The 15,688-nt window shown below is 38.9% G+C and overlaps 1 protein-coding gene across 1 annotated transcript in view; it reads right to left on the bottom strand.

Moving 5' to 3' along the window:
- LOC122799249 (cytochrome P450 2D15-like) overlaps window positions 1-15,688 on the bottom strand; it is a 405,628-nt gene that overhangs the window by 316,619 nt on the left and 73,321 nt on the right. The window contains exon 4 of the mRNA XM_044068194.1: window positions 4,761-4,913. Coding sequence (XP_043924129.1) covers window positions 4,761-4,913 — 153 coding nt within the window. The remainder of the gene's footprint in view (window positions 1-4,760; window positions 4,914-15,688) is intronic.

Genomic DNA, 15,688 nt, shown 5'->3' with positions numbered 1-15,688 from the left:
GAAAATATATACACACATGTATATGTACCTTTTATGTTTATAGATACAACAATGGGTAGTATAATAATAATAATCATTGGTTTTGCCTATATTTATATAAAGGTTATCACTATCAAAGTGATTTATTCACTGGCTAAACTAAGTAGGTAATATGTACATTTATATTTATTTATTTATTCATATTTACTTATTTATTTATATTTATCTAATATATACATATTCATTTTCATTTTTATTTACATATTTCACATAGTTATACTTTCTCAGGAGTTCCGTATTTTAGCTTGGCTTTTAGCGTAGCGTTTTCTAGCTTAGTGTATGCTAGTCTAGAGTATTGTAATTCTTTGTGTTTGATTTAATAATAGGTCATATACTGGATACACTTGACAAGTTTTAAAAACTTCATAAATGTGCAATTTATTTGTTTATAGTCTATTGTTTATTTAGAAAATAGAAAACACAAGTAATTTTGATATGTCTTGTTTTACAACGTGCAATGAGTGGTAAAGCAAATGTTTGCCTGTATTAATAGGTATTAGCCCTTTAAGATACAAGCTTTCAGCTAGTTAAGTGGTTAATGAATTTGTATTTTAATTGTTTTAATTAGCACATATTTTTTTATATAAAGTACTGCTGTGATTTGTAAATTGTTTTTGTCTGAAGAAGGCTGAGGAATATCTTAGCTGAAAGCGCTTACATTCATTAAACAGTCCGTGCTGTGCTGAACTAGTCCGTGTTTCACTTTTTGGAGGTTTTGTCGTTTATACATTTTTCCTTGTTTATAAGTTAACACTGTAGAAATGAAACAACATTTAAGTTGTTAATCATCTCAACCACAGAACTCAACCATAAGATAAAAATAACATGTTGAATAAATCCACAAAATTCATCCATTGATGAGTATTGATGTCATATGACAAAGCAATCATCTATGTGCCTTTAGAAAAAAAATTAACATATTCTTATTAAGTTCTGTAGTGTGTACTAAACCTTTCCATTCTACATCAGGAAAATGCATTGGTAATTTTGTGCCTGTGATGCACACATAGGTCTCAGTGACTTGTTTTTGCTAATATATTTTATTAAGATAAGACAGATTGCATGTAAGAAGCCATTCTACTTAAGTAATAATCATTATGAGTGAGTATAATTGGTATATTATGCTGCTAGCTTCTAAGCCTTCCTCATGTTCGGTATTAAAATATAAGGCACATATATCAAGTGTTACTAATATATCTTGATCCAGTAACTCTACCATTAACAATTGTTTAGCATCCCTTACATTTACTGAGACAGTAGTTTCAATAATAAATCTACAGATTTAGCCACTGTTTCAGTAAAGTAACTCCATCCTGATACAATTGGTTTTAGAAGTTGGTGTTCAGTATTTTGTGTGTCTCTGAAAGAAAAGTGAGCATTTAATTGCGATAACATCTAAATATATATATAGCTCATTTGAAATTGATTGTGCTATAGAACAATCATGAATAAAATGTTTATATTGTCTAAAGCTTCAAACATATAATTTAGAGATACTATCATAAACTTCAGCATCTGCTATCATAGGCTTCATAGAGGATATATTATAATCATAATCCATATGAACACTGTCCCCTCCCTTGTCTGTTTATTGAAGAATGATCTCTAGATTTTTTAAAAATGTTTAAGTGGTTCCCATAATCCCATTCCTCAATAGAGCAGCTGAAGCATCTAGTAAAAGAAAAGTCAAGTCTGCATATATTATGTTTCCATGCATTTGAAAATGTTTTTACTGAGGTTCTTTAATCAGTTTTTATAGTAATACTATGAGTCATAATATTTTATGCTTGTTTTAGGATGCTAAAAGAATCCTGTAAGTGTTATAAAACTTTGAAATGAAATTTTTGTGGCCAAGAGGATGATGGACTTTAATTTGAATGAATTATTTCTTGATTAGTGCATATCAAACACTGAATTTTCTAGCAACGTATTTTTTGTGATCACTGATATCACAAATTTTTCTGTCATTCTGCACTGTACATGTATGGGATAGTTTAGAGATGCTATGTTAGAATTTGATGCACTTTCCACCATAGATGTCAGAATTCTTGCACTTTTTATGGAATTTGTATTAAATTTGTTTACTTTAAAGGTGTTTCAGAGAGATAGGTGGTGTGGCAATGGGTACAGCATGCTCCCCTATTTTTACCAAATACGGTGCTATGATGGTAGGAAAAAAACACTATATTTTCAACTCTATCTTCACCAGCCATTGACATTTGAACTTGATATTCCTGGGCAATGTTTATTTATTGTGGCAGGTCCTGATGAATTACTATGTGAATTTCTGACCTACCCTAACACTTATGATTTTTTTAGTTTTTTTCTTTCATAGTTTTATGTGGGATAGTATACTACTGACAAAAGATGCAGCAAAAGGTAACTTTATTTCCACTATTTATAGAAAACCTGCCTTTTCTAACTCATCTCTGCTTTTCAAGTGCAGCCACCCTTAACAAAAAATGAAAAACCTAATGAAAGGATTGATGGCGAGGATATCGAGGATAGCTTCGATGATGACACATTCATATGTGAAATGGATAAATTAATTGAGGTGTTACATGAAAGGGGGGTAGCCATATTATTTGTTGGAACAGATAGTCAGTGAAATTAAAGCTGGCAGGTGTTTCAAGTCTAGACCTATTTTGCGGTAAACTACACCAAAGACTGATGCTGGCACTACAATAAGTAAAAGTGGGGCTAAGACTCCCTTTGAAATAGCAATGATTATGCACTGTAGCCCGAATTCTAGAGCCATTAAGGAGGAAGTATTGGATTACATCAACTTATTTCAAAATTAAAGATGAAGTGCTAGGAAACTCCCCACAGTTTACTTTTAGAAGGAATTCCAGTTTCAAAACTATGTACAAAGGAAGTGTTAAGCCATCACACAACCAGAACATACCCAGAAGAGGTACTTTCAAATGTGAGATGTGAAATCAGTGACCATTTATCAATGTAGCCAATACGGGAGAAATTGCATTAAAAGTTATGCCATGGTCATGTGTCCCATATGAACTGTGCATCTACAGGGGGAATTTATCTAGCTTGCTGTGAGACATGTAATTCTTTCTATGGTGAAAAAATAGAAAGGACTTTGAGGAAATAAAGTACGAGCACAATTTGTGAAAAGGAGTTCATAGAAATGTCCTGAGGAGGCATGCTCTTTCATGCCAGTTATAAGCAATTCTTAGTTTTAGTCTTAGAGAAGGTTGAGCCTAATATGACGGCTGGTGACTGGGAAGTGAGTTTTGAATATTAAGGACTAAAATGACATCTGAGGTTGCACATGATCACCAGTCCTTGCTTGAATGAAACAGTCAATGTAAGTAGCCTGTTTAAATGTAGAGCAGCTAAGTTATAAGCACACATGCTATCTAGTTTTTAAATCTACACCTACTTTTTATAAGGCAGAGCACCATGTCAAAGTTTTGAATAATATACACATTTTAAGTGAGCTTTAATTGATGCCTATGGCTATAGTACCCTGAATGCACCTAATCTTGGAAGCTAAGTAAGGCTGGGACTCATCAGTACTTGATGGGAAACCTCCTGGGAATGCCAGGTGGTATTTGAAGTGATTTTTAATAAAGTATTTAACTAGAGTGTTTTCAGTACTCACATGATATAAGTTATATGACAGGAATTGCACTATTTATCACATGCTTTTTTAATTAATGTCAATTCTGAAGATGTCAAAATTAGTATATAGATGAAAGCTCGAGGATGAAGGAATAAATGAATGGATTACTTTTGAAATTCAAGTTCTTAAGAAGACTATTCAGTGTTTTTTTTTTGTTTTGTTTTGTTTTTGTTGCAAGTCAGTTAAATCATTAGCTTGGCTTTTTGCTTTTTATTGGTTTCAGTCATTGCAGACATCCTGCTTGCAGTGAGGTAGGAGTAGGACTAAGACTTCTCTGTCCTCCTTTGTTAGGTAGCTTTGTTGAAGCTGTATTTGTTAAGCAGTGTGACTCACTACCAGCCTTTACTCAGAAACTATATTACTGGATGAGTATCCACAAATTTACTCCAGAACTGACCTGTATGGCCCTCTGGGATAAAGGAGGTGTGGCCTGAGGCAAATCGAGAATGGCCATGAGGCTCAGTAGCCTCAGGATATCTATGAATCTGTAATCTGTGAAGCTCCAGCATGTCAGCGACTCCTACATGCTCTGTTCTCTTCTCAGTTAGTAAAGACAGTGCCTCCATTATAATGGCTAGTGACTGGCATGGCAAAAGTTTTTTTTTTCTTTTAACATCTGAGGAGGGGACTTTCCATTGAAATATCATATAACTGAGATCCAAACTGTGGAAATAGCAAGAAAAAAAGGAATACTGTGGCTGGTCTGCCTTTGTAATGTGATTCATGCTGTCATGATTTGTACTAACAACAGGTGTCTTGGTCCTGAATGCTAAAGCAAGAGCATGACCATTTTGAGGCAAGGAGAGAGCTATAGAGAAGGAAATCCCAACGGTTAGTCACTGCAGAGGGCCCACAAAGTAAATTCCTGCTCTATTTACTTTTTTAAGAAATGTATGTACTCAAATAAAACACACTATCTCTGATTATTGAAGAGTCATTTACTCTTTTCACCTGCCTTGAAAACTTCTATAACCTGTTTAACAAATTCAAGGCTTCAGTGATACCACAACAAAGAAACCAGAGGATACTGGATGCAGTGCTAATACAGTTCAAAGTGTAAACATCCTTTGCCAATTACCTTTCTCCATTTGGAATGCTGCATTTAAGTATATAGCCTCTTCAGCAACTCTTTCTTCAATGGATCTCTTTCCCATTCCCAAATTTCGCAAAGTTGTAAGTGCAAACCTTCTTTGCTCCTTAAATGTTTTGTCATATTTTGCAAACATAATACCTGAGGAGAAGCAATGTAAGAAATTATCTTTTTGTAATAATATTTTACTTGTTATGCTATATGACATTACCAAGTTAAAGGAAATCTACTAGAAACTGAAAAACTATACTTTTATTATATCTTCATATTCTGCGCTACACTACCACAATGGAATCATTCAGTATTTTTCTAGAATATTAATTTGTTATACTCCAAAATGATGATGATGATGATAGAGACTGTCATACTGACATTTTTTTTTCACATGTTCCTACAATGTAGTTCATGTGTCTATAAGATGACACAGTCTAAACATAATAAATGAGGTGGCATGTTTCTGTATTTAGTTACAATGGCTGTACAATGAGTCACTGGCTTCTAAGACTGACTCTAAAAGCAGTCTCAGTGTTTTTTTTTCATGAATTACTTTAACTTGTGTTGTGTAAACTGATAAAAAACCATTTATGGCACATTTAAATCTTCTTCTGTAGAAATTAGGTAGGCTGAATTTCCTAGCTAATATCCATACCCCCTTCCCATACTCTTGCTAATGTTTCAACATTGTCAGGCAAAGCATCTTTTTATCACACTTGTCGATTCCGAGTTGATAAGTCAGATGAAAGCTACTTGCAGTATTCCACACCATCCTTAATTTTATGCTGTTTAAAGACAACACATCGCTGGACAACATTGTTTGCATTTACTCATTCATGTAGTTTTCCAGCATTCTGCATTCTTATTATTAGGTTCATAGGTTCATAGGTTCATACTAGGCTATCTGCCCTAGGGCATTTATAAGCCTAGCCAGAGTGTATTTGGCTTTCGCCACCCATTTTAAATTAATTTTGCTATGCCCTTTTTTGAGGTTAGTATAATGTGCCTCTGTCTAACAGTGACACAGAAATGATACCCGGGGTAAACCTACGATCTCCCATCCACTCATCAAGATTCCTCTTGAAGAGAGTCAATGAGGGACTCTGCCTAACCTGGACTGGGATTTTATTCCAGAGTGAAGGGAGCCTCTGGGTTATGAATCTGTCCCACCAGCATGCCCTATTTATTTCAGTGCTGAGGTTCAAGTCTCTCGAGCGCGTAGCTCGATGGGATTTGGATTTTCTGAGGTGCAGCATGTCCATTAATTCCGGGTTGGACATGGCTTTATACATCAGGCACAGATCGCCTCTGAGCAGGCGGTATGCCACTGAGTAGAGCTGGAGTTTCTTTAACCGGGCAGCATATGGCATCTGTTTGAGCCCTATGATCCTCTTGGTGAGGTACTTTTGGGGTCTTTCCAGTTGCTGCAGGTGTCTGGTAAGGTACATCCCGAAAGGGGCATTGTACTCAATTATGGGCCTGATGAGGGATGAGTAAAGAGGCACGATGACCTTCCCTGATCTAGATGTGAATCCCTTCATGATTAGGTGGGCTATATAAAATGTTTTTCTAACCACTTTGGCCACGTGGTTGTCAAATGAGAGATTGCTATCAACTTGGGTCCCCAGGTCCCTAATTACTTCTTCTGTACTTAATGGATTACCACCTATGTGGTAATTTGTGGGCACTTTGTTTTTGCCAAAAGGGATGACTATACACTTTTTGGTGTTTAGCTTGAGGCCATGGCTCTGGCACCAGTTGTCTGTTTCTATGAGGCCCTCTTGGAGGATGCTTGTGTCGGCTGGAGAGTGGATTATGGCGCCCAGTTTGCAGTCATCTGTGAACTTGGTTAGTCACAGTCCTTCCGTGTTGGCCTGTACCTCCGAGAAATATATACCGAACAAGAGAGGTCCCAGGACTGAGTCTTGTGGGACGCCACTTGTAACTGGTTTGGAGTCTGACATGGCTCCAGCAATTCTAACCATGTGGGTTCTGTCCTTGAGCCAGTTTGCAACCCATCTAGTGACATAGGGGTTTATATTTAAGCTAGTGAGCTTATCTATAATGCCTGAGTGGGGTATTGTATCGAAGGCTTTTGCGAGGTCCAGGTAGGCTGTGTGGACCACCTTCCCCTCGTCAATAGCCTTGGTGACTGTTTCAAAGAAATCAACCGGGTTTAAGAGGCAGGATCTGCCCTTAACAAAGCCGAACTGGGTAGGATCCAGTGTCTGTAGGTCCCCAATATCTTTATTTATGAGGTCCATGATGATCCTTTCCATAGCTTTGCAGACTAAGCTAGTCAGGCTTATGGGGCGATAGTTTCCAGGATCTGTTGAGGCACCACCTTTGTGGAGAGGGACCACTGCTGCTGTACGCCACTCTTTGGGTACATATCCTGTAGTAAGGCTAAGATTGAACAGTAGTTTTATGTTTGGGTTTAGCTCTTCTTGGAGTTCATGTAGGATGCAGCCCAGGACACCGTTTGGTCCCATTGATGCTGTGCTTTTTGTTTTGGAGAGGGCAGCTCTTACCTGAGCATCTGAGATGTCAGGGGGGCAGCACTCTGCTGGGATAAATATTTGCCCTTTTGGTGGGGAGGGGGGGTGAGAAGTTTGCGCTGAACCTGTCAGCTAGGATGTTGGCAATGTCTGTGGGTTCGGTGTATTTTTTGTCATTTTGGACTAATTCTGAGCATGTCTGGGAATTCCTACCCAGGTTCCTAACATAACTAAAGAAAGCCTTGTGATTATCCTTAGTGTCCTGTGCAATTTTTCTCTCGAAGCTGGCCTTAGACGATTTTATGAGTGCCCGTAGTTTTTTGCTAATACTGATCAGAGATGCCTTCCCTTTTTGGGATTTTGCTCTATTATGTAGTAGCTTCCTCCTTCTATTGTATAGTTTGTTTATGGCTGGGGTCCACCAGACAGGATGTCTGCCTTTGGAGGATTGGGTCTTGGTTTTATTTGGGATTGCATGATCCATGCATTCCTGAAGGTGTTCATAGAATGCATTTATAAAGGATTCTGCGGTCTGGGCCGTATTTTCCACAGGCCCGGGGGCTTTGAAGGATTCCACCTCGGTTTTGAGGAGTGTGAAACTTGCTTTAGAGAAGTTTTTCACTGTGGTTTTCAGGGCAGGGGGTGGAGTCGGGATGTGAATATCCAGTGAGATTAGTTTACGGTCTGATCTTACCAGTGAGGTATACACTTCTGGTCTGGAGCATAGAGTCCCCATGTTGGTGATGATCAGGTCCAGTATGTTTTCCCCTCTTATGGGAGTGGTAACAAGTTGTTCCATAGCATTTGTGTTTATAAATTCTAGGAACCTTTGGGCTAGGGTGTTGGAGCTAGAGTAATGCTCCCAGTCTATGTTTGGGTAGTTGAAGTCGCCCAATATAATGGTGTTTGGAGAGACCTTCATATTTTCCAGTGTTCTCAGGAAGGCCGAGTGGGGTTCCTGGGTTTGGGAGGGTGGTCTGTAGCAGGCTATAAACTGGAAGGCAGTTTTACCCACTGTTAGTTGCACATGGATAGTCTCTGATGCTTCCTGCTGTGCCACCAACCTGGAGGTGTGGGTATCTTTGACGAATATTGATACTCCCCCTCCTTTTGTGGTACAGTCCAAGTTTTGGGGTCGAAAAGCATGGTATGAGGTATAACCTGGTAGTGCTGGGGTGCTCTATGGAGCCTTGAACCAGGTTTCTGTTACTGCACAGATATCGATTTTCTCCATGCTAAGGAGAGTTTCGAGTGCGTGCATCTTGAGGTTTAGACTTCTGGCATTGAGTAGCATTACTCTTAGTTTCTTATCCCTTGTGATACCTATGGAGGTGGGTTTGTCTTTTGAGCCTTGCCTAAAAAAGGCACTATGGGGGTAGCAAGAGCCTTTGCCAATATCCGAAAGCCCAGGGGTGACAGGTGCAAGCTGTCCCTAGCGAAGCATTGTGGCTTGTCGAGCATGTCATCCCAGGCTGACAGGCAATTGTTGAAATTGATCATCTTGTCTTCATATTGTGGCATCATTCTTGGTGAGGGTAAGATGCTACTCAAGGTCAGGGTCATACCGGCCTGGGCTACATGCTCAGAGAGCTCCTCTATGTCTCTTTTCATGTAGTCTAGGGAGGTACGTCTCAGGTAATTCACACCAGCATGGACAATGACTGAGTCATATTTGTACTTGCCTTGGAGTGACCTGAGTGCTTGTGTTATGTGGCGGATCCTAGTGCCCGACAGGCAGCTCACCATGACCTTCTCCTTGTTCAGCCTGGTGAGCAGGACATCAGTGTGCCTGACGATAGAGTCACCTATTACAAGTGTATCAGGTGTGTTGTTTAGCCTTAAGGGCTGTGACTGTTCGGCACACTGGCTTTGTGAGCTATTTGTTGCATGTGTTTTGTTTTGGGGTAGCGGTTGCTTGGGTGTCTGCTTTGGAGGTCTCTGCTGCTTAGGCAGATTTTTATTTAGAGCCTCCGAGTATGTTTTTGTGTGTTTATGTGTTTGGTTTGCTGTCGTGGTAGGTCTATGTGAGACTGGAATTGTAGTGAGTGTGGTTTCCTTCTCCTCCTGTCTGGTTTCACCAGTACTAAGTTGAGAGAGCTTAGCCTCCAGTATGGCTATATGGTTGCATCTCTCACATGTGTTGGAATTTGTTGGGAGGAGGAGAGGGTTGTCTGTGTACATGAGGCAGTTGTAACATTGCCTCAAGATTCCCAGATTCACCAGCTGGACCGGAGAGGAGATTGACAACTGACCTTTGGACATGCTAGAATAGTATTGGGAATTCCTTTATAATTGAAAAAAAGGGCCAATGGGGAATGAGGTACTCAAGGAGAATTTGTGAGGGTGTAGTGCTTTTAATATTTTAGTGCTGACTTATATAATTGCTTTAGTGAGCAAGTGCCAGGTAACTTAAATGCAATGTGTTTCAGGTAACTTAAATGCGAAAATGACAAACAGTAACTTTATTTCAAGTGAAACAAGGAAATAAGTACAGTAAGCAATGCAGATATCACTAGGGATCCACAGAAGCACTGAAAAGCCGCGTTTTAGGTGGAATTAGCGTTTCAGGGAAATAAGCAAACAAACAAGCAGCATACAAATAAAGCTAGATTCAGCAGGCCTGGATCTAGTCTATGCTACAGCAAACAAGGTGTACCAATTTCAGTAAGAAGCAGTTCAAATATGCAGGCACTATAAGCCTTTAACCAGAAATTCCCAGCTCAAAAGGGCAGAGTCCAGCCTCTCCTCCCACAAGAGTGCAGACCACAAACCGTTTTAATTTAAAATAACTGGCCTGAAGCCCAAGTGCTTAAACTAGAATTACTACATTTTTAGAATAACAGACACTGAGCCCTCAATCAGCAGTTCCCAACTTAGAAGGATGTAAGCTACCTGTTCTGCCACTACAGTGTAGACCACAAACCTTCCTAATGTAAAACAACTGTCGTGAAGCCCAAGTGCTTAAACCAAAATTAATTCACTTTTAGAATAACAGACACTGAGCCCTCAATCAGCAGTTCCCAACTTAGAAGGATGTAAGCTGCCTGTCCTGCCACCACAGTGCAGGCCACAAACCTTCCTAATGTAAAACAACTGGTCTGAAGCCCAAGTGCTTAAACTAAAAGGCTTAGAATGAGTTACACCAAGGAGTAATAAATACAACTGAGTACTTCTAAGATGACGCAAAAGCAAAATTAAGTAGGAAGAAACACAAATACAGTAAAAGCAGATTTTTTTTTTTTTTTTTTTTATTCATATAAAGAGTTCTCCAACAACCAAGCCTTTAGAAAATAGTTTCTCTTTAGCTGTTTACAGCACTTTATTGAGTTCAGCAAGGCACAGTATCAGGATGTAAAATGATGAACTGTGACTGACAGCCAAAACTACAGAAAGTGTGTTTGCCTCCCGTGTCATGTTGGTTGAGACAATTCCTTTCTGAAACAACACATTTGATTAGGAAAATGATGGTAGGACCATCATGATTGGTGGCAGGGAACTTAAAAAGAAGAAACTGAAAGACACTAAAGTATTTGAGGGTACTGAAATATCTAGGCAATACTATCGGATGAAAATGAAAATAAGTCAAAGACGCAGCTGACTACAGTGGTATGTGGAGCTGTCCTTTAAAGAACAATAGTTACATCAGGTAATGAGATATGCAAACTTTACTATGATTCTATGTGGTATGTATTCAGGGCAAACTAGAGATGACTTTCAGCAGACAGCATTTAGTCTCTGTAATACAGAGATACTCAGAACAGAGAACTGACAGTTGCTGATTTATCTGATTTATATTGGATAGTTTAGTTTCATTTTTCAGTATTGCTGACATATTCGTTTTGCATACTTGGCAGAAAACTTTTTATATACAAAAGTATCTTCTCAGTATGTCAGCCAGATAGACTAAAACAGTCCAAAAAAAAAATTAGCAATACATTTTGACAACATTTTTTCATAGGTAAGTACTAGGCCTGTGCAGGTCATTTTAAGCTTACCCAATTTCCTAATAAAATGTGAGAATCAGACCCAGTACCTTTTGTCTGTGAGGTAAACACATTAACCATGATGCTAACTCCCATATACTACATTAATCTGTAGAGTATTACAAACCTAGTTAATAGCCAGAGGTCAGATCAAACGCTGTACTTTGTCTCTGTGAAGTAAACACCTTAACCATGATGGCAACCCCATGTGTTGCTCTTTCTTTTCTGTTATAAATCAGATATTTTGATTCTCTGTAGTTTCTGAACTTCATGACAAAAATATGTGCATTTTGCCTGTCCCCATAGCACATAGGGATAAATCTCTGATTATGACACAGACACCCCAGGTTCAAGTCATTACTTGGGTGTTGAAGGAATCAAAGAAGGATGGGGATGAGTGGCTAATGCCAGTTTGCCCATCCTGGGATGAGGCAGGTGGTCCCAGTCTGCCATTCTGTCACCAACAATAGAAGGACTGCAGATGACAAAAGGCATAAGACCAGATGACATGGATCTGGCACTACCAAGACACTCATGGTAGTCTTCATTAATGTGTGTCTGGAAGCAGATACAAACACACAGGGAGGGGACAGTAGGGGACAGTAGTGATGCAAGTGCTCACGAGCCAACTAAGAGTGAGGTTAAGGCCATTAGAAATATCCTCATAGCCTGCATCAGTGGATGGATGCAAGGGCACACACCTTCTCTGTGGTTGCCTGCATAATAACCCCTCTGACTGGCTCTCACCCTCATGTTGAGATACCCAATGGAAGGTGAACGAATATTCTCAAAAGCAATGGGATAGAGCTTGATAGTTAGCAGGCAATGAAAAAAAGACCAAGGGAAAAGTATAATTTCTGTTTGATTCACCGTTTTATTTTTGTACCCTCTTTCCCTGCCTTTCTGAGCACTCTGACATCAGTTCAGCAGTTCCATTTCTCGGTTTACTATACATTTTCCAATCACTATTTACCAGACCAGGCATCTCCACTTTCAGTCTTTTTGAATGCAAGTAAATCTCATTCTGGTTAGTCTCTTTCAAGATTCTCCATTAAACTGTCTGAAATACCTCTCCTTTCACTATTATACTTCCACTGTAATTCATTGCTATATCTCCACAAGTAAGTTTTTTGTACTTATTTGCTGACTTCTACCACCTCTCCTAAACTTTTTCAGTGTTTATCTAATTTCCATTTCAGAGTCTAGCTCTGCAAAAACTGACCTTTTAAATTAAAATTATTGTTTTACTTAGTAATGCCTTTTTCCTCTCTGAACAGTTTTTAATTTACTTAATTATATGTTTTAGTATGCATGAGAAGAAAGACAAAATGGATAACATATGGATTATATTCAGAATGGCAGTGGTGAACAGCAGTTGTGGTGGGTGCAGTTGACACAGACCCTACCCTAAAACAAAGATGCTGACAACTCCAATTGAGACTGAGCCCTATTACTCTGACCAAGCAAGAAGTCACTACAAGCTACAAAGATCTGTCCTGCACAATGTGTGTGATGTACCAGGCTGACATCATCCCAAGTATAGAGTACAGCTAAGACATCCTGTTGGAGACCATATTTGCAGGAATCCTTTGCCTCCCCGCAACAGATACCATCCAAAACCTACCAGTGATGTGCAAGTAAGTTATATAGACTGGTTAATTCAGTGGATGCTCTGCCTGAGAATGACTGCTGTTGTAGCAGCAGACATCTGTAAAATTGCATACTAAGCAAATGTCATATCACTCAGGGATGCCATAAATGCTGTGAAAGCTGGACAGTTAAATCAAGAATACCGTCTGCAGAGCCTAACAGCATAGATACAGGTGGCTGATGTATTGGTTGGCAAGTGGCTTTAGTTTGAAAATTTTAGTTTGCAGCCAGTTTCATCACAGTGTGTTGCATCATTCCAGCCGGCAGAGTGCTCTTTGGGGATGTTTACCTTTTTCTCCACTGTGCCGTGAGCATGGAGTTAGTATATATAATTTAGGGGGTATGGAGGTGTTGTTTTAGTTCATTTAGTATTCTCAACTCACCAATTTTGATATTTACTTTTCAGAAACTGGTGAGTCAAAAGAGTACTGTACAGATATCATCATTTCATAGACAAATGACTGGAGGGCAGACTGACTTTGTTGTGCACAATGGTATCGTACATCGCTGGTGGTACTTTGCTGTCACTCCAAGACTTTTATCCATTTCTCCACAGCTGGGTCATAGCGCATACTGAATCACACAACAGACATACAGTCCTTTCCATGGTGGCTAGTTCTGCAGCCAGCTGATATTAATGGTGGATGTCAGTCACAGCAAAACACCACAGTGCAGTATGCATGGGTCCAGTATTGTGTTATCAATATGCATTTGCATGGCTAACAATATGCACATGAACACAGCCACTGTTTTCCTCAGCAATGGATGCCTTGGCAATAGCACAAGTTATACAACAGCAGTCAAAATCTGTAACAGGTCACTGTCTTAAACTGACAATGAAGTATTCAAGGTCAAAGTTCATAAGCAAACATTGAATGAGAATAAATGTTTATACTTCAAAGGAATTACCCCGCTGGTGCAAACAACTACCAAATGAATGAGGAAACAACAATACTATCCTTACCATGTTGTACTGGCATTCCTGTGTCAACGGAAATTCCTTAATTTAGTTTACCTTTATTTTTAAAATATCCAGCGTTCTATTCCTTTTTTATTTTCTTCCCCAACTGTTACACAGCAGTCTCACTTATTCTACCTTTCATCTTTTAATCTGCTTTCACACCTCTCTTCCCATTGTTATTCACCTACAAGTTTTTTTTTTTTTAATTTATTTTGCTTTTGTTGACCGGGATAGTCCGACTTAATGTATGTCCATTTTCAGCAGAGGCCTGGGGAGAAAAGCTCCACATTAAGACAATTTACAAGACAGAAATCTTGACCATATACAATACAGATAATGTCAGACAGGTAAAACATTTCAAATACAGGAACATTTATATAGTACTGTTACAGTAACATACCAACATACCATACTAAATAAGTCAAAAATTTTGAGTAAAAGGATTAATAAAACATTTTTTTTTGAGGGTAGCATTGTTTATAAAGTTTACCAAACCTTAGGAGGTGAGCTACTACAGTTGGAATTAGAGAATATCAGAGCACCTGAAATGTTAAAGACAGATAGTAAAGAATGGTCCTGCTAGGGGAGAACGTGTCAGTCAGGATTTGTGCATGGGCAAAGCCATTGGGCTTTAAGGAAGATTCTTAATTGCTTCTTGAAAAGTGGAGTAGAAGAAAGGGCTGATAGTTCAGTTTAAAGAGTGTTCCAAGAGTTACCATTAGAGTTTGAGAACAAGCTATCTCCAGATTTGTTGTTGGACTTTAGGGTAGCTACTAGTACCTTATTAGCTGATCAAAGGGTTGTTAGATTTTTATATGGGCAGATAAGGGTAGAGAGTATGGGTGTATCTGTGGGATGGAGTAAGATCGTGTGTATACTAGTAAGTTGCTGGAAAATAATCTGGCTTTGCAGTTCCAGCCATCCTAGCAATTTAAGATTTTGGCAGTGGTGGGTTTGAAAAGGGGCACCAGTGGCAAATCTAGATATGTTATTATAGGCTGTTTCCAAATTATGAAGATTATTTTTGGATAAGTTGGTATAGATTGGGGATGCATAGAGAAGGGTGGAGATTAAGTGAGTTCAGGCAATAGCAGTCCTAGCTAGAGGTGTGAGATAAGGTTTAAGTCTGTAGAGGAAACCAAGTTTTTTATTAACTGATTTAATGGTTAGGTTGATACGTGTGTCGAAGTTTAGATTATGATCAATTGTTACACCTAAAAGTTTGGTGGCTGTGTCCGGAGTTATTACAGTACCATTATTAGATGTAATTGTGAAGTTAATAGTAGGAGACTTCTGAGTGGGAGAGAATAGTACCAATTTAGCTTTTTTGGGGTTAAGGAGGAGACAGCGTTGATGGAACCAGTTTTCAACTAAGGTAAATACTGCTTGGGTACTCGAATGAAGTCCAACAGGAGAGGAGGCTGAAGATATTAATGTCGAGTCATCAGCATATTGTATGCAGGTGGTTTGTGGATGGGAGATTTTCAGATCATTTATGAAAATAGTGAAGAGGAGGGTTCCCAGACTAGAGCCTTGTGGGACTCCAAGAGTTATAGGGGAAGAGCAGATAGTTTATTTTCCCAGAGGACTGCTTGTTGTCTATTTCCTAGATATGACATGAACCAATTAACTGTCTGGGTATCTAGTGAAAGTGATTTGAGTGAGTTTAACAGTAATTGATGACTATCCATATCAAACGCTTTTGAGAGGTCAATAAAGAGGGCTGAGGACAGTAAGCTGTTGTTATGATTTTTATTAATGCAATCAGAAAAGGATAGCAGAGCAGTTGTAGTACTATGGAAAGGCCTAAAACGATGCTGGCAGTCAACT

This window comes from Protopterus annectens, chromosome 1.part0 (genome assembly GCF_019279795.1).
Source record: "Protopterus annectens isolate FY-2018-M chromosome 1.part0, PAN1.0, whole genome shotgun sequence".
Lineage (NCBI taxonomy): Eukaryota > Metazoa > Chordata > Ceratodontiformes > Protopteridae > Protopterus > Protopterus annectens.
The sequence above is the reverse complement of the archived record's forward strand: the minus strand, read 5'-3'. Positions and strand labels throughout refer to the sequence as shown.